A 22656-nucleotide genomic window follows, 5' to 3' on the forward strand; every position below is an offset into this window, starting at 1 on the left:
CAAAAACCTTACTCCTACGTAGGCAGCGCCGCCACAGTCGACTGCTGTTTCGCGCTTATCCGGCAGGCACACAAAATCTAGAAGGCTTTCCATAAAATCACAAAAAATTGCGCGTTTCGAGGCTTAATAATTGATCACATGACCTTTAAGATTAGCAACCAAAGCATCATCTCGTACTTAAAGCAACGAATGACAAAGGTACTTTTGCGTGAACATTATGATTAAATCTAACACGAAGTCCAAGTACACTTTAGCGAAGTTTTTGTTTAAGTGTAATAGTGCAAGGGTAGCGTCTGTGATCGAGAGTTAGCAAAACGCGTCCGGGCGCGCAGCGCGCGTTTTGTTAAAACTTCGCGATGTTTCCACGGCAGAGACGCGTGCGGAAAAGTGACCATGGTGAGCTCTTCTTTCCTTCCAAAACTGCTCGCTTAGCTCGTTTAACCAAAGCGAAAGCACTCTCACGCATTGGTTAGTCTGTCTTGCTTTACAGTTCGCTAGTTTTGCGTACTTTTCATCTGATGTCAACTGCCAAGATGGCGGCGGCGTGCGCACTCTTTTGAAAAAAGTTTCTTTTTCTTCAGTGCGTGTAACACAGACAGCTGTTTTAATCACGTTCCTTTTGTCTAACCTTCACCGCTTGCGTTTTGCGTAGCCGACTCACAATGGTCACACCTGTTGCAAGGCTAGCTTCGGCCGGAAACTCGTCCCGTAAGTTGCGGTTCTCTACCGAAGATGCGTTGAAACTCGATTTCAGTCACTTGGAAGTGTGGCAGCTTAGGCTAGTTGGTATGGCATGACGATAGTTATAGCGCGAGAATAAAACGACGACACAGAGACAAGAAGGACACGAAAGACACGAACGCTTGCGTCTTTCGTGTCCTTCTTGTCTCTGTGTCGTCGTTTTGTTCTCGCGCTATAACTATCGTCGATTTCAATCACGTACCTCAACACGGTAACGATTCGTTTTTTTTTTTTTTTGCGACGCCGATTCCGCAATGCAACTCCCACTTCGAAATTGACTCTATAGCCGCGGTCTTCTTCCGTTTCTCTACGTAGAGCCTAAGTGACGCAGGCAAGGAAAGCTGTAGGATTCGCTTCGCAACGAATGTTGGAGACATATGAATTACGTATCGTATGTTGCCGTACTTGCTTCGTTCTTCGCACCGAACGAGACAATGCTCGATTCGTTAGGCAAAAGCTCGATACGGTCTCCGAATCAAATAGTTGCATTCGTTTATACGGGCACTTTTTTTCCCCTGTGGTTTATAAATGTTTCAAATTATCAAATGCGACCGATCGCGCATTTGTTAAATGTGTCATAGGTTTCATTGACGGCGCCTACGAAAAGGCGCGCAGTGTAGCACTTGCTGTGTTGTCCGGGGAGCTTTTCGTCAGAACTGCTACTGTACACACTCGTCTTGAGTTTTGAAGCCGCAATCAAATGGTTTTCATTCATTTATTATTATTATTATTATTTGCACCTGACACTTCGTTTGTGTACATTACACCACAAAATATAATTGCAACAACCTGTGAGTGTTGAAACACTGCAATGACCGTCTAACAAATTAACAGAATTTATTTAGGCACCATTTCATTGAACTTCTGTGGCTCATTGTGTACTTTGTTTAAGAACAAAGTATCATCAATGACGTCCACATGCCGTACACATACGGCAAGTATATAAAAAAGGGGGGGGGGGTGCATCTTTTACTCGCTCTTTCTGTGGTCTCGGTAGTCTGCACGAAGTACAGTCAAGCTTTTGCAATCAAATAATCTTTATAACAGAGGCATCCTTACTTCCCAGTTGTATTGTACACATGCAACCTCAACATTGGAGGGATTTGCCGGAGGGAGTATCTTGAAGGTTCAAGGGCCTTTTCTTGTTGTATAGGAGGGTTGCACATGGGCGTGGCCCACGAGATGGCGCCAGCGTCAATAAGGCAGCGTATCCATCTTTGTGGTCTCTTTCCTGGCCGCCGCCCGCAAGCAGTTGCAGAAAGTACACTCATGGGTGTCTGTGCGAGATTCCTGGGGTCATAATGGTAAACTGTGCCATATTTGGTTGCTACAATCACTCGAGTAAACCTGGTCATGAGAATGCATGTGATGTCGGCTTTTTTTCCATACCTAAAGGGATTGTAAACTAATCAAAAAGGTTTGGATGGCTCAGCCACACACTATACTGTGTGTGCGTTAATTCATTTCATTTTCGGTAAGTCTTCAGAGCCTATGCAACATCATGGAGGTTTGCTTTTGTGGGGAAAATCTTTGGTTTTCGCAACGTGCTATGAAGCTTTGTTTAAGCAGCAGGAGACGAGCGCGCACTACGTCCGTGATCGCTGCTTATCAGCGGTATCATTCAGGTGGGTGCGGGGTGTTACTGATTTGGGTGCGTTAAGAAACAGTCAGCGACGCAGTGCAGGCATGCCGCAGTGTATTCTCGTTTACCCATGCTTTGACGAGAGCGCACTGCATCGCATACTGTTTGAGAGAATGGTCAGCTAAGCACATAAACGGTGATATCACATTAACGTCGATCAGTTACAATGATAACCGTATGTAATCTCTGGGTTACAACTGCCCGACACGCGTCGTTGGACCCTGCAGAAAAAATCATTTTTGATCGCAAGTGGCTTGGACTCAACCACGAACGAACTATGCCAATTGTATCCCATAACATGCCCTTGCAAACGGTGAAGCCCTTCCACACAAAGAATTCATGAAGCGGCACCACCGCGGTGACCAAAATTATTCGTCCAAGCACAGAGCAAAGGAAACCAGTCACGTTGCCGACGACGACGCGATGGCTGTCTCCGAGGTCTCTAACTCGGTGCTGTTCAATCCATCCGCTAGTCACATATTTGTGGACGTTCATCAATTTATGGGGTTTTAGCTTGTCCCTTGTTGCGAAGCTTGTGCCTGCAAACAAGGTGATAGCTTGTGCCGTCAACAAGGTGGTCCTTAATGTTCTTGAGCACAATGCGGGAATAACACTACACATCACACAGCTTTATCACTGCTGAAGTCTAACGGGTCGATATCCACCGCAAAGATGAACCTTATGTTCGTAGCGAAGTTTCGCCGGACCTCTGAAGTCACGCGCGTAAGCACTCACTCACATTTCACCACGTTGGTACCGTACGCAGCGGCACGCTCACAGCCTCTCGCTGCCGGTTGCTGCGTCAAAAAGGGCGCGCCCAGACCACGGACGTAGCGGTTGAGGCAAATGCCGCTAGTGCCTCAAGTGGATTAAGTCACGTGCAACCCTCCTATAGGCATGCCACTGTAATTGAGAACTTGCCTAATTTAATTAGAGTTCTGCGTGTTACCTGTAGAATGTACAGTCGTCGTACAGAATGTGAAGTCGGCCCCCACACGTTGACGTAATAGAGAGGAAGTGCGCTGTGACGAACTTTTGTCGCCCCTAAAGGGGAAACCTGCGCACGCCTGCGCTCAAGACAAATCTGCTCGGACGTCGCTACAACTTTCATTGCCCTTCCTATAAAGCTACATCTGATCTGGAGGCGCTTGCGATGGGCTTCGGTCTTGAGATTGCGCGTTTAGGTACACGTCGGAAGCGAATGAAACTATATTCTAAATGTATGCCGTGTCCGACCATTTGTGCAGAGTGTCCTAGCATACAGAGGAATCCCAAAAGAAGTTTGTCATATATAGCCTCGAAATTTGGTGACTGTACTTTGTCAGCATTCATGCATTATCAGTACTCCTATGAGCTTCATTAGTCTTAGGCTAATGTAATTTGTGGAAGCAGAGTGCTGTATTTTATTGTTGAAGTGCATATTCAAATTTTTTTTTAAAGGAAATCCTCAGAGGAAGATTCTTGGCGACATTGAGAACACCATATCCAACGAGGCAAGTATTGTAAATATTGTGAGTTGGTTCTCCTGTATTCAGTTTTACTTTTATAAGCATCGAATGTCTGCACTTGCCAAGACCTTTTTGGTGTGTCGAAGGAAGCTGTACTGGGAATTGTTGTGAATGAAGCGCAAGCATTCAAACGAGGAGGAAGGGTAGTGGACATTGCTAGCAGCGGCATTGCAGTACCACATTGTAGATTGGTCGTATAACATTTTTTGGATATCTAATTGCATTTCTCTACACTCGATCTTGTGTTATGTTACCATTTCATCAAGGCTTATGAAAGGCACTTGCCTGCCTAATAGACAAACGATTTTTTAACGTTCCCATTTAATTCTGAACAACCTTTGAATGATATAACTTCTATTACTATGCTGGTCTGTATTTTTTCCTAGTTTCAAACTTTGCCTAGTTGTTAACGATGTTTTTGTATATGCCTGCAGTATAACGATTTGTATTTTCCTACTGTGTTTAACCTTGTTAGTAATCGTATCGTCCTACATTTCGGTGCTTGGATATCGCGAAGTCCCTGTGACTACTCTGTATATTTCATTAGTGAAACTAATTGTTATGGCATTTGAATTAAGTTCAGTTGTGATCATACATATGTAAGGCACTTTGATACTATTTCATACTGGTGTTATTGCACTTTTGAGGAGGACCCTTTAGCAGTTGATTTATTTAAAAGATTTTCTGTGTTCATACACGCATAAAAACTATCTACTGTCATGAGGTCTCCTATCGTGCTGTTGAATGAAACACATTTCCCAAGGCCCGTGTGCTCAGATTTGGGCGCACGTTAAAGAACCCCAGGTGGTCAAAATTTCCGGAGCCCTCCACTACGGCGTCTCTCATAATCATATGGTGGTTTTGGGACGTTAAACCCCACAAATCAATCAATCAAACACATTTCCCAGACCACAGGAGTTCAGGTGTGCCGATCCAAGGGTTTTCGATTATGATATTTCTTGAGTTGATTTATGTTTCTAGTATAGACCAATATGCAGCAGGTTGAAAATGTTGAACCATTTTGCTCATTGTGATTTGTTCACAGATAGGTGCCTGTCAGTAATTTGTAGTTTTCTGCCAAATTTAACAATCATTTGCACAGTGGTCTGTCTGACCAATGTCCAACTGTTGTCAGGAAAGTCCAAGGACAAAGGTCGTACAAAAACAGAAAATTGTACATACCAAGTATTGATCCTAGCTTCCATCAAAGCAGTCACCAAGGCTATCTAGGTATACGCAATTGCGAATATTTCCTGAGGTCTTGGAAAGAAGCAAGAAAATCTAAATGTGTTGCTTGTGTGCTCCTTTGATGCCTGCGATGTTTTGATGAAGCTTTTCTTTCAGTTGCCTTCTCACTGGCAGAAAGAAAAAAAAACATAGCTTTTTTATTTGTCTTGCCTGGACCTCAAGGGTTTTCTCAAGCATAAAGGAACTGATAACTACCCAGAACTATAAATGAGATGACTCTGCTGATTGAAAAATTGTTTGTCGCACTGACTCAAACCAACCCTATTTTTTTTCTTTAGAGGTTGATTTAAATTTTTATTCCTTCATTGAAAGTCGCGAAAAACGATCTATGGTGCCTCTGGTGGAAAATACCCGACCGATTCAATGTACCTGTCCACGTGACCGTTGAATCCTGTGCGCGGTCGAAGATTATTTTGTTAGTACTGAAATAGTGTTGCTTTCCCTATATTACAAGCTATTGCTCCATAAAAATTTACATGGAGGTCTGAGTTCATATTATGCATTAGTTAAAGTGGTGCTGGCTTCACATGACGTAATGATCCCATGCTCATCAACACATCTTGATCAACTTTTCAGCATCCTCATTCAATTGCGAGCGCAGTTTCAAGGTCGCTAAGATATTGGAGCTACATAGTTTTGATACCAACACTTTGCTCAGAAATGGCGTGCACTGCTACTCAGCATGACTGCACATACTATGCGTATTGACATTTTCGTTGACTTGACTTGGCTCGTGTATCGAAAGAGTAACGACGCCGGGGTAAGCTACCCGAGACTCAGGTGCAGAGAACCTTGGATGCAGGCACATGCAACATGGTACAGATACAGGGAAGGTCTACAATGCCACATCATCTCATTGTAACAGCTTGTTATTTTCACGAATAGTTGAAAATCTCAAAATAAGGATGGTCAAGCACAGTCACAGGAACTCCTGCGAAAGCAGGACGACAACTGCTGCCACGAATTGCGAGAAGGGCCGGTGGCGTCGCTGATTGTCAACGTAGCTGGAGGAAGAGTACATCTGTGTCTAGGGCCTTTAAAATAGATAAATACTGCTTGTAAAATGCCTATGTACTGTTTTAACTACTGCAGCTACGAGCACTAAGAAGGGTGACCTTTCTGTCGCGCAGTACTAAAAATGGGTTGATTAAAAAAGTCTTTAGTCAGTCCCTTTAACACAGAATACAATGCCCACTTTTTGCTCACAATTGGGATCCATTGTGTGACTGACCTTAACTCACGTGACAATGACCCAGACAATGCGTTGCGAAGCACAGCCCTGCAACATAGTTAGCCCGGAAACATAACTAAAGTCATGTCAAGTAAGAACACATACCAAGTAACGTAACGTTTGTTTGTTTTTACTGTTTTAAACGTGGAAAATAAACCATTGCCCTGATAGTTTTTTGACAAAGGTTGTATTGACGCCTGCACTTGTCACGTACATTTCAGCTGATAACGGTCTGCCATGGTGGCGTAGCGTTTACGGTGCTTAGCTGCCGACTTGAGGGTCAGAGGTTCGAACCCAGCCGTGGCGGTCGAATTTCTGTGGAAGCGAAATGCTAGAGGCCCGCGTACTGGCCGATGCAAGCACACGTCAAAGAATGCCAGGTGGTCAGAATTTCCGGAGCCCTCCACTACAGCGTCCCTCGATGATACCTTGGTTTTGGTTATAAAAAACCCGGATATTTGAACTATTAACGGTGCTTCATGGGTGCAGCCTGCAAAGAGAAGGACCAGCAGCAGACATCAGATGCAGGGAAAACCAGCGGCGGCGGTGGCCACCCCGTCTGTGCAACCAGCTCCAGGGATGCCGGAACTGGGGGTGAGCCCCATCAAGAGACGTTCCTCGGGTCGGTCTGGGAAAAGGCCCAGCAGTGCTGCCTCGGCACATGTTGTCACGTCGACTCCCGGCCACATGCCGTCCCAGCCAATGCTTCCAGGTAAGTCGGGCCTTAACTTGACATTTCAATTTATGCCATTTCAAAAAGCCATACAGTTTTAGATACATGTTTTCTTCAGAGGGATGCTGTCTTCTCCTCGGAAATTTTGTAGGGGTGGACGTTTTGAGCGAGGCAAAAATATCAAGTTTAATATGGAGCAGAAAGGTTGGCAAGTTGGAAGTGACGCGCGCTTCGAAAATCGGTGTGAACACGGCAGATACGCTAGTACTGACTTCAATAGAAGCACTGGACAAGGGCACAGTGCGAGCTCTGGCTAACAATTGAAGTTTGTTGAAGCAAAAATGAAATTGTGAAAAACTGACACCATGCATGCACTGGAGCTTTGGGTCGTGTTGAAAAATGGCCAAGCATGAGTTTTTTTTTTTCCATAGAACAGTCATTATGTTACAGTAAAAGCTCGTTAATTCGACACCTGTTAATTCGGATAATTCGGACGGCTTTATTGGTCCCGGCCAAAGTGCATGTTAATCTATGGGACCAAACCTTCGTTATTTCGTCGGAATTCGGCTCCGAACCGCTTAATTCAGACAAATGCTGATGGCTGCTGCTACACAAAAGTGTGATAAAGCAGTGCTGGCACCACTGGAGTGAAACCGAAACCTGAGTGGCATCGCCATCATCATCAACTAGTGGGGGCGATCGCAGCGTCGCCGAATGTCGGCGTCTTCTTTCTTCTCCACTCAGCGCCTCCGACGCCATTTTCCCTTGTGTTGTCGTGTCGGAACCATCTCTTCTTGCGGAGTTCTCTTTTTCTTCCATTGTGGCCGTATTTGCATGCCACCACCATCGTGTGCTACAGTGATGGCAACGCCGAAGAAGCGGCAGAACTACGACGCGAAGCACTTGGCGACTAAAGTGGAAATTTTGGAAGCACTGAAGAACGGCGAATCGCGACAGCAGGTTATGACCAAGTACAACGTGAAGTGGAGCACGTTGGGAACGTACGGAAAAATGAACAACAGATTCGACAAGCCTTCGAAAGCGAGAAGTTTCATGCCTCTAGAAAGCGGTTACGAACAGCAGCTCATCCCCAGCTCGAAGAAGCTTTGCTCTGGTGGATTACTGACTGTCGCAACGCGCATCTTCCTTTGAGCGGACCTCTCATCATGGCGCAAGGTGAGAAGTACGTTGCAATGATAAACATTGAATCGTTCAAAGCGTCAGAAGGGTGGTTTGCGAGGTTTCGAGAGAGACGCGAACTTGTCTTCAGGAGTGTGTGCGGCGAAAAGGCCAGTGTTGACGAAAGCGTGACCACCAAGTGGAGAAATGTGAAGCTGCTGGAGCACGTCGCCGCATATGAACCACGTGACGTGTTCAATGCAGATGAAACTGCTCTATTTTTCAGAGCTCTGCCCGACAAGACGGTGACTTTCAAAGGGGACGCGTGCATTGGTGGCAAGAAGTGCAAGCAAAGGATAACTGTGCTTCTTGCCGCCAATATGACTGGCACGGAGCGCTTGCCACTACTTGTCGTCGGGAAGGCGCTTAAGCCACGTTGTTTTAAGAACGTCAAAAGCCTTCCTGTCGAGTACACAGTGAACAGGAAGGCATGAATGACATCGGACATTTTTCGCGGCTGGCTGCAGCAGTTGGACCGGCACTTCACGTCGAAGGACCGCAAGATAATTTTGGTTGTTGACAACTGCAGTGCCCATAACTGTACAGTCGAACTGAAGAGCATCAAAGTAGTTTTTTTGCCCCCCAACACTACGTCTGCTCTTCAGCCGATGGACCAGGGTATCATTCATTCACTCTGTGTAGTCAAAGTACCGCAAGCACCTGCTAGAGCGAATGATCCTATGCTCAGAAGCTGGAAAGTTGTATCAAGTGGACTTACTCGGCGCAGTGCACATCATCGCCCACGTGTGGAAAAACACTCCGCCGCAAGTCATCGCCAACTGTTTTTGGCACAGCGGTTTTGTGAGGCCCGAGCATGCAGCAGTAGCTGACGATGGCATCGAGGAGGTGTCAGCCGAGTCCACCGACAATGACTGCCAGACTTTCGATGCTGTCCTTCCCACAGATGTGACCTTTCAGGACTACATCGCGATTGATCATGGTGTCGCCACGAGTGGTCTCCTGACCGATCAAGAGATTATTAATGATGTCACGGGCGCACATGAAGACCATGATTCCGACGAAGAATCATGCGAGGAGACACAGCCCCGACCTCATCGCACCTCACGGGAAGTCTCGGAGGCGCTGTTAATATTAGATGACGCTTGCCTGAACACTCCCGACAGCTTGCGTGCTGTTGGCCATTTGGAACAGGTAAGAAAAATTGTGATGTCAGCCGGAATCTGTGCGAAAATGCAGACGACAATTACAAAATACTTCAATAAATAAAAGTATGCTTCTGCAGCTTGATTTTAAATGTTGTTTTCCCTGTTCATTTATTAATTCGGCATTCGGTTAATTCGGAGAGTTTTTCCGGTCTCGTGAAATCTGAATTAACGAGCTTTTACTGTATAGTGCGAAGACAAAAAGGCTCATGAACTTTGGAAACTGTTCTACGTCCAAGTGTTGGACGATTATTTGCATATGTATCTGTCTGTCTGCCTGCTAGATTATAAGGTACGCACGGTTTGTGACTTGATTCACATGACACTAAAATATCGCATGATTTCCCTGTAACCACCTTGATTTAAGCACCTGACGATTTTCATTTTTTAATAGCGAAGTTGTGTAGCACATCATCTTGATGGGTATGTGCCACTGTGTGGCCTACCAAAATAGTATCGTCATCATAACTAGTATATGCCACAAGGTAAATTCCACTATACATGAATACGGTAAAAGTTGGCCCAACAAATGGTTGTGAAGTTACTGCAGTCAGCCGAGGACCTCTAGTGCGCAGAATGAGAGAATTCTCGAGAACGGGAAAGGCAACGGTGGCTGTTGGAAGGATTTGTTGCGATGGAAGACCTACACCAATGAAAACCTGCCTGCAGATCTATGAAAGGTGTGAACGCTTGGCTTCAGCGCTACTTTCTGTCTCGAGTTTGGACAACTCTCTTTTGACTGTCTGCGAATCAAACCTCTGTGCGCTGAGAATCAAACAGCCTAGCATTGCCTAGCTGAAGCCTCGCAACAACCTATATGCACCCTAGAACCTTTGTCACATCATTATCATCAGCCTGACTATGTCCACTGCAGGACAAAGGCCTCTCTCATGTTCTGCCAGTCAACTCGGTCCTGTGCTTGCTGCTGCCAATATATACCCGCAGACTTCTTAATCTCATCCGCCCACCTAACCTTCTGTCTCCCCCTAACCCGATTGCCTTCTCTGGGAATCCAGTTATTTACCCTTAATGACCAGCGGTTATCCTTTCTACGCGCTACATGCTCGGCCCATGTCCATTTTCTCTTCTTAATTTCAGCTACGATATCCTTAACCCCCGTTTGTTCCCTAATCCACTCTGCTCTCTTCTTGTCTCTTAAGGTTACGCCTACCATTTTTCTTTCCATTGCTCGCTGCGTCGTCCTCAATTCAAGCTGAACCCTCTTTGTAAGTCTCCAGGTTTCTGCTCCGTAGCTAAGCACAGGCAAGATACAGCTGTTATATACCTTCCTCTTGAGGGATAGCGGCAATCTACCTGTCATAATTTGAGAGTGCTTGCCAAATGTGCTTTTGATCTCGTGGTTCGGCTCCGCAGTTATTACCTGCCCTAAGTAGACATAGTCTCTTACAACTTGAAGTGGACTATTACTTATCTCGAAGTGCTGCTCTCTTTTGAGGTTGTTGTAAATTACTTTCGTTTTCTGCAGATTAATTTTAAGACCCACCTTTCTGCTCTCCTTGTCCAACTCTGTAATCATGAGTTGCAATTCGTCGCCTGAGTTACTCAGCAATGCAATGTCATTGGCGAAGCGCAGGTTACTAAGGTACTCTCCATTAACTCTTATCCCTAACTGTTCCCATTCTAGGCTTCTGTAAACCTCCTATAAGCACGCGGTAAATAGCATTGGGGAGATTGTGTCCCCCTGCCTTATACCCTTCTTGATTGGTATTCTGTTGTTGTCTTTATGAAGCACTATGGTAGCAGTTGATCCACTATAGATTTCTTCCAGGATGTTTATATATTCTTCATCGACACCCTGATACCGAAGTGTCGCATAGTTAAAGCCTATAAGCAGTGAGTGCGTGTGATCATGATGATTGAAAAGCGATGTTGCCTATATATATATGGTTAATTTTTTCTGGAATAAACATTGTTGCAAGTTAGCGGCTGTCCCATCTTTCTCTGTCTGTGTTTTTCATGCGCTAGAAAACTACAGTCAGGCGTACCAAGACGCCCAAAATTCCACGTTACTATGCTTCATTTCTATTTCATCGGGACCCTTTCTATGTCTTCCTCGGGAGCCAGCGGCAAGCATTGCGTTCATCGCTGCTGCAGTTTGCAAATCCCTGTGTCGGAAGAAGATTCTGCCGCAGGATGTTAAAGCATTGTTTGAGGGTTTCTTGCCTTCTGCGAACCATGGAATTCGCTTATGCAAGATCCAAAAGTCTGAATGGCGTCGTCTGGCCCGTCTGCATAGAAAACTTCTAATAGCACAAGCGAGCACCACAGGGGATCATTCTATAATCGGTAGTCGACTTCGAGAGTGTTCAAAGCAGATTGACCGCATGACTGAATCCTTGTGGGAGTTCCAGCTCCGGCAACTTAGACGACTACTACCTTCACTACTTTCAACTGGGAAGTTCCTTCAGGATGCACAGCACACCCTTGCGTCGGAGCCAAGCTTCACTGTAGAGAAGAGCATTGCTTCAAAACTTCTCACGCTCATCAGACAGGACGCGGTGTATTGTGTGTTGGATGGTGTCGATGCCTTGAAATTGAATATGCCCCCTGTACCAAAGGTGTCTATCCGTAAAACGTGTAGCTTCTTTTTTGAAAAACAACCACCTCTGCATATTTTGTGCTGACAATGAAGGTGGTCTTGCAGTTCTGACTCGAGGTTCCTTTAGCACAAAAGCCCTTGATGCTGTCATGAAAGTTTTTAAACCATGTAAAAATTTGTAGATTCCGAAAGGAAAAGTTAAGAAGCTCTGTAAAGGGCTTCGTTTAGACAGTATCTTTAAAGATACAAGTGCTAGTAAAAGCGATTGCCTTGACGTGTTCTTTAGCGTGAAAATACACTAGGTAGACAGGCGCACCTTTCCAGGCCATTGTGTCGGAAAACAGCACCTGGAAAAAGTGTATTGCCTTCTTCCTCCAAAAAATGCGAAACGTGTCAACAGTTGACGATCCGTTCCTTGTTAAAAATGCTGATGTTCTGGATTACCTCAGATCGTCATCCCATAAGTACATTAGTGCTTTTTCTGTAGACACTGCAGATATGTTCTGTTCCCTGCCACTCGCTAGTCTGCTTTCTTGCGTTGATTGGTATTGATCGCTTCAGAATTGATTCTTTCATGAACATTACCAGAATGAAAGACAGGGAATTTTTAGAAATTTTTCGTTTTTATCTACGGTCCAGTTTTATCCTATGGGAAGGGCAACGTTACATACTGAAGCACAAAATATGCATCAGCTCCTGTATTGCCCCGATTCTCAGCGATTTATTGTTAGCGGAACTTGACAAGAACTTGTGTCACCGACTCGCAGATTTTAAGACGAAAACTTTTTCGGTATGTCGATGATCTTTAAAATTTTTTTACTTCAGTGTTGACTCTTTTGATTCCTTAGCAACTAACGCGTTTTCCTTCATACGCGAGGGCTTATCCCTTCTAGTTGTATCACGAATTGCAGCGGGACCGCAGTATTCGCTCTCTGGAAATCGGGCTTTTATTTCCTGACAAAGGCGTCCACTGGAGTTGCGACCCTCGCGCCAAAAAGCCACTGCTTCCATATCAGTCGGTAGTCTAAGTTGCTGAAGGGGGGAATAGGGAAGACTTGTTTGCTCAGTGCCCTACCCAAGTCATGTCCCGAGTGCATGAGCGAAAGTTTCAACGAACGAATCGGCCGTCTTCAGTCCGCAGGTTACCCTACGCATGTGCTCGTCAGCGTAGCGGAGGTTTTCTCAATTTTAGCTTATCAAAAAACACTCGCGGCAGACAGTTCTTGGCTGATGCGAGAAAAGTCGCAGTCACACCGTATATCCACGGGTTACCACGCGGATATACGAACGTAGCGTTTTCCACTCCCAAAAAAATTGCGGAGTCTGTAGAGACTAACCAGACCTGCCTCATCGAACAAGCAGGAATGCAAAATGAAGCATAAAAATAGGTTTATAGAGTGCATTGGTGCAGTGTGTACAAGCTTCCATTGACATGTGATGAAAATTATGTGGGTCAAAATGGGCGGCACATGAATGAATGTTTAAAGAAACACCGCTACTATGTAAAAGAAAAAAACAAAAGATGTGTTTAGAAACAAAACAAAAGGTGTTTTTACAGTGCAAGTGATGTCCCTATCATGTGCATGCCGATTTTTCATGAGTGGTCAATTGTCGATACGAGCAGAGGTCGGCTGACCCGCGAAATAATCGAGACTGAAATGATTGATAGGCTGGCAGATAACAGTATTTATAAACCGTCGATTGCCCTTTGGTGTAAGAAGTTCGTTTACCTACGTAAGGATATGTCAATTTGCAAAATACATGTCTTCGTGGTGATTAAAATGCAATGTTGCCTATATATATGGTTACCTTTTTCTGGAATAAGCATTGCTGCAAGTTAGTGCCTGTTTTGTCTTTCTCTGTCGGTGTTTTTTCGTGTGCTAGAACATACTACAGTCGATACAAATCTTTAATTAACGGGGGGGATTAACCCATTGATAGTACTACTTGCAGTATTGCTGCCATGTGCGTCTGAATGGGTGACCAAGCAGGCAAAATATGACCTAATTTGAGAATCAAATTTGCTTTGTTATTTATTTACAACAATGCTGATTTGTTTGAACTCTAGGCTCCATTCCACGGAAGTTGGGCCTAGACAAATTTTATTCTTTTTTTGCGTGTGTGTTAGTGGAATTGCCTGTGTGTGACATGATGGAAAACTTCACACTAATTTGTTCTTGAATTGTTGTTTTACCAGAGTAAATGATGGGCATCTGCAATCACAGGGATGTCGCTCGTTCGCTTTTGATTCTCGCATACTTTCCCGTTGTAAACGGCCATGGTTTCATTTTGTCTTGTTGCAGTGACACGGCCAGAAGAGCCAGCACCCGACGACGGTTCACTTGATCTAGGTTGCAGTGCTGATGCATGCTCACACCTGTTTGACACGACCATGGCATCGAGCCGGGAGTCGCGCACAAGCTCTTCACCACCACGAAGCCGCCGGGTATGTGCATTATTTCACAAGTGAATGGCAAACATGTACTCTCTGGAACCTGCTTTTCGTACGAAACAACGAAACGCACATTAGACCCTTTTGGTACTGTGCACATGTGCTGCCTCGCGCTCATAACTTTTTGCACGTTGCCCAGATGTACTGTACACGTGGATCGAAACAGGGCAATTTAGAGCTAAGTAATGCACGTACTCTGAAACCTCGCTATAAAAAATATATATATATAGTAACGAAGTAGATGTGGAATAGCCTTGCAAGAGATATAGTGTAAAGAATATACCTTTATAAAAAATTTTCAAATATAGCAAGCTTATATTTGTGTAATATGCAACTTCGTTATAATGAGGTTTGAGTGTTTCCACATATATATGGTGGTTTCGGGACGTTAAACCCTACAAATCAATCAAGTGTTTCCACTGTCCTCAGTTCATGAAATATCAGAGTAATTTTGACTCGGAGCGCATAGGTCAGAGCGGAAAATATCTTTAGTTTTTATAAAACTAATTTTGGACAACATGTTGGGGTAATGTTGACAAATTGCGCATACCAGCCCTGATGAGCTCAAAATTTGGGTGTCGCATTTGAATCCGTGAGTACTGTACCTTCTCCCAACCAGTGGCAACACCTAGCTGTTGTGCTTCGAGTGGAGGGGGCGGACATAGTTGCATGTGCAGGGGCTTGTCTTTTACGCGTGTTCACTTTGAGAGCGCCGAGTCTGCGTTTTCTGCGTCTTGGCGCAAGCAAACTGCGCTTGGACACGTCGTTTGCAGAAGTGACTAGCTGACATCAGTTGGGCTATTTGCGCTGCAGGAAAGCTAGCCTTACAGTTTCGAAAAGGGGCTTTCGAGGTGGCCATTCCAAGTGAGGCGATGGAATGGATACCAAGGGATGGGATATGTAGTCGTAGATGGAGTGACTAAATCAGAAAGATTGCATTTTGCAGTCACAAAATGGAACCAGCGTGCACAGGATATATCAAATTGGGGACACGAAAATAGGCTGAAAATGACGATGATGAAGATGAAAATGATATAACAGACATGGAATTCAGAACTTGAGGTTATGATTGGTTTGTTGTCCAAACCTACGTACCTAATCTCCTCAATATGGTATCCTAGAGAGAACAGTGTCGGAGCGTGCAGTAAATTGTCGAGCTAATTGTTGAAACGTCTGGGGAAAGCGCCATGCTGGGAAAAAAAAGCTGGCGAAGTTTACAGGAATCGCTCATTAGTAGGATGTTTACGCTTTTCATTGCTGGGCGAGTGTTTTTGGCACTGTTGCACACTCTATTGGTTTTATGTATTTTTGTGGAGCTGTGCGAATAGCAAAATTTTGGGTGCGAAGTGAATCGGATATTGAAATGGGAGTGCAAATCGAATATTTAAAATATATTTTTAGACTATTTTTTAAAATATTTTTGAGTGAAAAACAGAAACAAGGTTGCAGGGGATCCCTAAGCATATTGTTACGAGGCTGGTCTGATGAAGCACTGGAAAGGTGCTGCTAAATCATGTTCTCTAGATGTCCTATAAAGGACGTGAAGATGTGGAGCTCCATTTCGCGGTAGCCTTTTACTGATTCTCATATATTTATCGCACACAATGAAAAAGAAAAAAATAACAAAGGTCCGAGTATGCAGGCCCTGTGCCAGGCAGCCGAGTTCTCTACCACTGAGCCTGTGCTTGAAATTCCCCCCGGCTCTACACACGTGTCACTCTGGGCAAAGAGTCGGGTGAACAGATGCAATACAGCGCGGTCAAAGAGCAACATAACAACCAGGCATCGCACAACGATAATTGCCTAACGAGTGAGGTGGTTAGTAGAGCTTCCCACTCATTACACTGGGTTCAGCCATAATTCGTCGTCATCCTCAGTCACAGCATGACGCCTTACGCATCGGCACATGATGCCTTACAGGCGCGCAGTGGGTACCTCGCTTTTCTGTCGAACGATGAACCATTTCTCAATGCGTAGAAAATTGCAATAAATGGTGCTGAGGGTACCTTGCAAGTGTAACCACAGTAACAGTTGTTGCCCCTGGAGAGTTTCCCACAGGCTATCGAATTAAAAGCTGGTCTTCAAGCTTTCACTGTGACTGTGATGTGTGTTCTGCGCAGGCCTGGAATGTTTTCACATGCGGGGCATGTTATACTAGGGGCTAGTCATGCGCCGTCGCCGTCCGCAGCCTCCCCTCCTTCTCTCAACACAGCGCGCCCTGCGCTTGCTTCTCCCCTCCGCGTGCCGCGCGACCTTTAGTTTTACATGCGCCAGCTCTATGCTAACGGGCGCAGGCCGGATCCGGCGCTCGCTATAAGTATCCGAGTGCGCGCCGCCCTTCGTCGGTTGGTTTGTGTGGGCGCTCCACGTCCGATGTCGCTGGTGAAAATGTATGCTGCTGGCAATTGCGAGCGATGTCGGACGAGGGCCGGTTATCGTGTGAAATACGCCGAGGTATATGTCATGTCGATGTACCTCGCGCCCAACCCATCGCGTGCCGCCGTGGAGAAGTATGTCGACGAAGCCGTGGAAGAATACCTGAAACAATGACCGCAACGACGACCCTTCGTGATAGTTGGAGACTTCAACTTCGACGTTATCGAGGTCGACTACATAGAGTCGCGGCACTCGCTGAAACGAGCAACGCACGACGGCAAACATCATCCGACCACTGTTTGCGGGTCGTGTATCGACCACGTCTTTGCAAATTTCGACCTTGGACCGCTGCAACCAGACCCACTCACCCTTCACTTTACGGACCATAAACCCATCTTGCTCAAAATACCCAAAGCGTCTCATCAATAAACATCGTCTTTTGCAGCATACGTGCGTGCGTGTTCACTCGTGTTCACTCATAACACGCATGTCGCAAATTACAAACCACATTTATCGCAGTTCAACATATATGCTCCGCATGCTAACCAGTGTTCCCACTCGAAACTGCGGTCATTTTTTCTCTTTTCTCTTTTTTGAAGTAAATTCGCTTTTGCAATACATTGCCAATGGTCCTTCTTTGTGAGGACTGGATGTAGTATTCTGACGTGTTGGTTCAATCTTTCACAGGGTATGCGACATGTTGACAGCCCCGAGCTGTCGGTCCAGAAAGTCAGGCGAACGTACTCCCGCGGGGAAAGGCCTGCAAGGATTGCCGTCAGGCTGTTCGAAGACCCGGACGTCTCCGACCGCACAGAAGAAGACCAAGAGAACTTCTTTGAGCTGCTCGAAGAGCCACCGGTCAAGAAGACCAGGGCACCCAAGCCTAAGGCTCAGAAAGAGAATAATGTAAGTGGGTCATGTGGTGCAGGTGCTGTTTTACCTGCTCCTAAAATAGCCTATAATGTTTCTGAAAAACAGTGTAGGAATTACACACAGAATCAGAGGCACGGAAAAGGCACCCTTGAAAGCAACTGTCTTTACTTTGAATGACAGAATGCTGAGCTGGTTGGTACAGATTCATGATGAAATAATTTGCTTCTTTTATCTCCTATGCATTCCTTGTGAGACGGCGAAAAAATTCAACATTTTAAATAATGCGGTAGCCAAGAAATGTGTCCCTGAATGATCACACAGAGCTCTACCTCGGAAGAGTTCGTTCACGAACACGAAAGAGAAACTATGGCTTGTTTTAGATGGACAGACTGCACTCTCAGAACTCAAATGCTATAAGTTTTATTATCACAAGTTCATTATTACCAGAGAAAATGAAAGTTAAAAGTCTCATTTAGGAATTTCGTGGGAAAATGTTCGCGCATGACATCGAAAGTTTCAAAACGTACCTTTTGTATTTCCATGACATTGACTCAATGAAATTTTTTGAAACTTCGTATGCCATGTCTATGGCACCCACAGATGACAATGTATTTTATGTTTATCGATTAGAAGCTACATACTCATCAAAATATATGGCCTCACAGTGTTTGGTGCGGAAATCTAAAGTCGGCGTCTCGACTCGCCTTTGCTTTTCGCGCCTCTTCTAACTTGCAAACCGTCGTGTGGTGGCAAGAGTGGTGTTTTTGGGATTGTGAAAACTGTGCTTTACTCATACGCGAAAAATGGTTTTGCTTTTTAGTGTCCTTTTAAAGACTTACGGTCCGTAATGGAAGTCTAGCATTCCCCTTTGCACCCACGCCAGAACGAGACACTTTACAAACTCCTTGGTGGCCCTGTGGCAATTCACCTAGGAAAACTCGACGTACAGTCGGGTCTAATACGAGTTGCAACGTGTTGCCCGTGCTCAAAGTGGCGCCAACACTGCAATGTGGCATCGACGCAGGGAAAATTACTGAAGTAGACGCTGCTTTAGTTACTAGTATTTTATAAACCAATTTAAGATTCGCCGCTGTAATTGTTGAGGCCTGGGGCCTCTAACATCGCCCCCCCATGTTGCAACTCCTATTGAGCCCAACTGTACCTTCTTGGCATTTACCGTAGTGTCAGTTTGCAGCATATGGGGCAAGGATGTTGCGAGACCAACACAAGAAAAGGGGATTCTGATACAAAGCTGTCTGTATATTCCTTGTCGGGACTGGACAGCACAAACAGTAGTTGTGTAAAAACGTATAAGCATGTTTGTACTAAGCAACCTTGTCAACAATGACAGCAACTACCTTACTTGACGCCGTCTTCTTGTAGCAAAGAGTTGAGCTGGCAATCGTGCATCAAAGTAAACTTGGTAAGATCAGGGAGATGTAGATTACCTCGTGAGTGCCAGTGATGAACAAGCAAGTGCTTCGCGAATTATGATGAAAATCAACTTCTGCCGCCTGTGCGAGGGAAGTGTTGATAAAAATAACAATCAAGTTTCGCGTGCCTTCATTGCAATCGCATGGCAAAACCAAAACCACGAAGGGCTGTTGCCTGTTGCATTAACGCTATAAATCAGTTCTGTTTATCTGTTTTAGAAAGTAGCACAATCATTTTGAATGCCTCTCGTAAGCCCTAGTAGGTGTTGGCACCTCTCAGTAGGCATACATTGTCATTACGACGCAAATTTCATACGAACAATACCGCGGGACTGCAATCTGTCACTGTACATGTACGGCAAAAACACTTGATACCGCCACTGTACCCTATACCATCTGTCAACACAAACTTTGGAACATAGTTGCCATTGTATCCAGAAGCTGTAGACTTCTTTTGACCAGCTCGGAATCTTTCGACGCGAATTTGAGTTTCAGTCCAGGAGAATCTTTGCATTGTGCTTTCATTGAAATACGGTACTTCCACCCCATAAATCAAGCGTCGGCCGTTTGTTTTTATCTCTTGTCTCATATATGTTCATCATTTGGCTGGGTCAAACTTTAGCTGGTTATCTCGAGTTCTGACTCCCCCTCCCCCTCTCTGTCTATCTCTCAAATCTTCACCTCGTGCAAAGTAGTCACGAAAACCGGCCTGATCCTTGTCACTGTTTTCCACCATACACTCAGATGCATGTTCAGATGTCCTGCTCCTAACAAAAGACTTGTTCTTTCTGCTTTTTTTTTATTCTTTCCAGAAGGAGTTCGAGGAGTGGGCAGACAAGATGGCGGCGGAGTTCGAGGAAATCGAAAAGTTCGAGTTGTGTTTCAACTAATACTCGCCACTGTCACAGCTGCACCCGGTTCATTGGGTTGTTTGCGCGAGACGTGCGGAAGGGAGGAAGCGAGGTACTGGGCAACACAGGTGCAAACTCTCAACTGGCATTTTCATCGAAATTCGCGGCCATTTTCGAGCATTTTCTGCTGCGAAAAGCAAGAAATGGGACAAAGACAGAAAATTTAACGAAGGCATACTTATTTATCACTGCCTTTTCCCGCAAACGAACTCCGCGAAGTGTACTACGCAGAGGCTCATCATTATTTTTCTGTCGCTGAAGTTGACAGCTGACCAGAGAAGGCATCTGGGGTAGTTCTGTTATTTATTTTATTTACTTATTTATGGTACCTTATAGACCTCGGATTAGTCTGCAAGGAGGCAGTACAAACACGGAATTTTGCTACCTGATATGCATAAACAGCAGTGTAATCTAGAGTGAATAATAGTAAGTGCAGCCCTAAAGTTAATAATTAGTTAAATTAGCATTAGTAAAAACAAGAACACAAAAGGCACAACGTTTAATAAGTGATTATTCACACAAGGTATTTTCTGCAAAGTTGTGTAGTTTAGCTATTATGAAATGTTATGCACTGTTACAGTTTACATGAGGAAAATAAAAAAAAAGGCTGTTGATACAACGGTGCTACGAGTTATCAGTGTAGGAATAAAAACATTACAATAAGACAGAGAGCACACTGTGATGATGGCAATAAGTTACACGGTAAAACGTCTTGGTTGAGTGCTCGTTTCTCTTAAGAAAATGCAAGTGTCCGGCAACATTAGTCAGCGCCTGTAATGCTGACATACCCTACCGAAGTATGCTGCGTGCGCTAAGGATAGTTCAGGCTCTTGGAATCTATTATTCGTGTGTTCCATCATTCTGGGCAACACAACTTTCCATAGCCCTTGCCGGTCAGCTGCCAGTGTTGTCAAAACAAAACAATGCGTAGTTGCATCTTTGTAGCACATGTCGCCGAACTGACTGATGGGAACATGCAGGTGCGCGGCATATTTTTGGTGAAGAGGTTTTGTTGCATGTCGCGTCATCCATACGAGAAACAATGTAGACAAAAACGGCCTTGGATTAAATCTGCTCAGACAAGCGGTAAACGAAGGCTTGTATTATTTGTGATGCGAGACCAGGGAAGGTGAAGAAAATGTTTTAAGTGTTTGTAACATTCTCTGGCCTGTTATCACGCAACCAAAGGTGAGGGCTGATAATAAACTCTTAAGAAAAAATTGCAGTTATTAAATCGGTGGCACTTTTTACCGTTCCATTTCAAAATGGATGCTAATTAAGTGCATTCGTTTGTCTAAACTGATGTCCCATTTAATGAACATATCAATGTTGAAACTTTTATGAACATTCACTGGTCTGTTAACATGAACCGAAGGTGAAAGCTGATAATAAACTTGGAACAGAAGTAGCAATAATCTCATTGGTGGCATTTATTACTTCTCTGTTTCAAAAGGTATGCTAATTATGTTCATTTGAGCGTACAAATCCATATGCCTTTGATTGGAACTACCAGCTGAAAGTTTGCACTTGTTATGACAGTGCCCTACTTTATTGTGAGAGTTCCTCCAGCAACATGCAGGAATTCATGAGAAAGTGTTCATTGACAGAGGCAGGTACATAACACATTAATTTTAATTGCCTTCAGCACTGTCACATAAATGTACACCAAATGCATGTATTTTTTTTTTGTCGATTGGTCACACAAGATATAACTGTTTTTGTGCGAATTGCAATGTGGCCACAAACTGTAGTATTTATTACTTCATTTACGTGTATTAAGGCAATACTTTGTGTTTTTATTGCTCGTGTAGAATGAAAGTTCCACAACTATGGGTCTTCCTGCATTTACAGTTTTTTTCAATTGTTGTACATACATTAGAGGGAATAATTTATATTTTTTATATAACTGACGAAGAGTCAGTCTGTGTTGTCTCTTTTGCCGGACATTGATGCAGATGAGTCATTAGAAAAATGCATATCGCACTGGCAAGTACGCCGCTCGTTGTATTGTGTGTGTTCGTTCTCTGAATGGGAAGTAATAAAACGTTTTGACCATGTGCTACTACTACTAACGGCGTGCGTAAGGGTGAGTCATTCATTCATAACGATCGCGCAACAACTTTCCAGAATGCGTGCAAACCGTCGGAACGTTGTGAGGCAAGTGCCGTTCCAGTGGCGCACCGATTGATCCTTGTCTCTGCTAAGAAATTTGCGGCGCGAGTTCCGAGAAGTAGCGAATACACACGCCGCAACTCTTTCCTGTGGCCTTCGCAGGCCTTGGCCCGCTGCTCTCCCCGTGCGATGGGCCGAACCAACTCTAAACCACTCCCCTCGGAACCGGCCAGAACCCTCCCCGCTTCTCGGTAACGCCTGTAAGGTTCCCACGAAACGCAGCGTCGACGGCACGTTTCGGTGACGTCGCGACGTGATTCATAGCGCGCCTTTTATGGGCATGGACGCGGGAACGCGCTCGTAAAGACTGATAAAGTCTCGCGATCGAGAGTTTTTGAGCACGCGGTATAACCTTGCCAAATATTAGCTTATCTAGAGTCTCCAACGTAGTGTTAAAACGGTGCCTTGATTAAACCGGTAAAAATTAAGTGCGAAACTGTCAAATCTTCGTATAAATGCGCGCAACAAAATCTGATGATGCGTGTTGCGTCAAC

General features: G+C 44.7%; 1 protein-coding gene across 7 annotated transcripts; it reads left to right on the forward strand.

Moving 5' to 3' along the window:
• The first annotated feature begins 235 nt into the window (after positions 1 to 235).
• Positions 236 to 22062, forward strand: LOC119167127 (uncharacterized). Of its 7 annotated transcripts, none has more exons than XM_075867042.1 (6): positions 236 to 396; positions 3824 to 3894; positions 6860 to 7082; positions 14249 to 14391; positions 17461 to 17679; positions 19892 to 22062. In XM_075867042.1, the coding sequence occupies exons 1-6, from the start codon at positions 357 to 359 to the stop codon at positions 19967 to 19969; spliced, it is 774 nt and encodes a 257-aa protein (XP_075723157.1). In that variant the 5' UTR covers positions 236 to 356; the 3' UTR covers positions 19970 to 22062. The 7 variants fall into 7 exon arrangements, with proteins under 7 accessions (XP_075723157.1, XP_037274449.2, XP_037274451.2 ...); XM_037418552.2 differs by having other exon boundaries at positions 3824 to 3885; XM_037418554.2 differs by having other exon boundaries at positions 237 to 396; positions 3824 to 3876.
• The last annotated feature ends 594 nt before the right edge of the window (positions 22063 to 22656 follow it).

Source organism: Rhipicephalus microplus, chromosome 6 (genome assembly GCF_043290135.1).
Source record: "Rhipicephalus microplus isolate Deutch F79 chromosome 6, USDA_Rmic, whole genome shotgun sequence".
Lineage (NCBI taxonomy): Eukaryota > Metazoa > Arthropoda > Arachnida > Ixodida > Ixodidae > Rhipicephalus > Rhipicephalus microplus.

Excerpts from the sequence above, each read along its gene's own strand:
- LOC119167127 (XM_075867040.1), top strand. The coding sequence starts at position 663 with ATGGTCACACCTGTTGCAAGGCTAGCTTCGGCCGGAAACTCGTCCC. Across the intron at positions 3,895-6,859 it reads AGGCAAGTATTGTAAATATT|CCTGCAAAGAGAAGGACCAG; the intron begins GTGAGTTGGTTC and ends TCATGGGTGCAG. Across the intron at positions 17,680-19,891 it reads AGGCTCAGAAAGAGAATAAT|AAGGAGTTCGAGGAGTGGGC; the intron begins GTAAGTGGGTCA and ends TATTCTTTCCAG.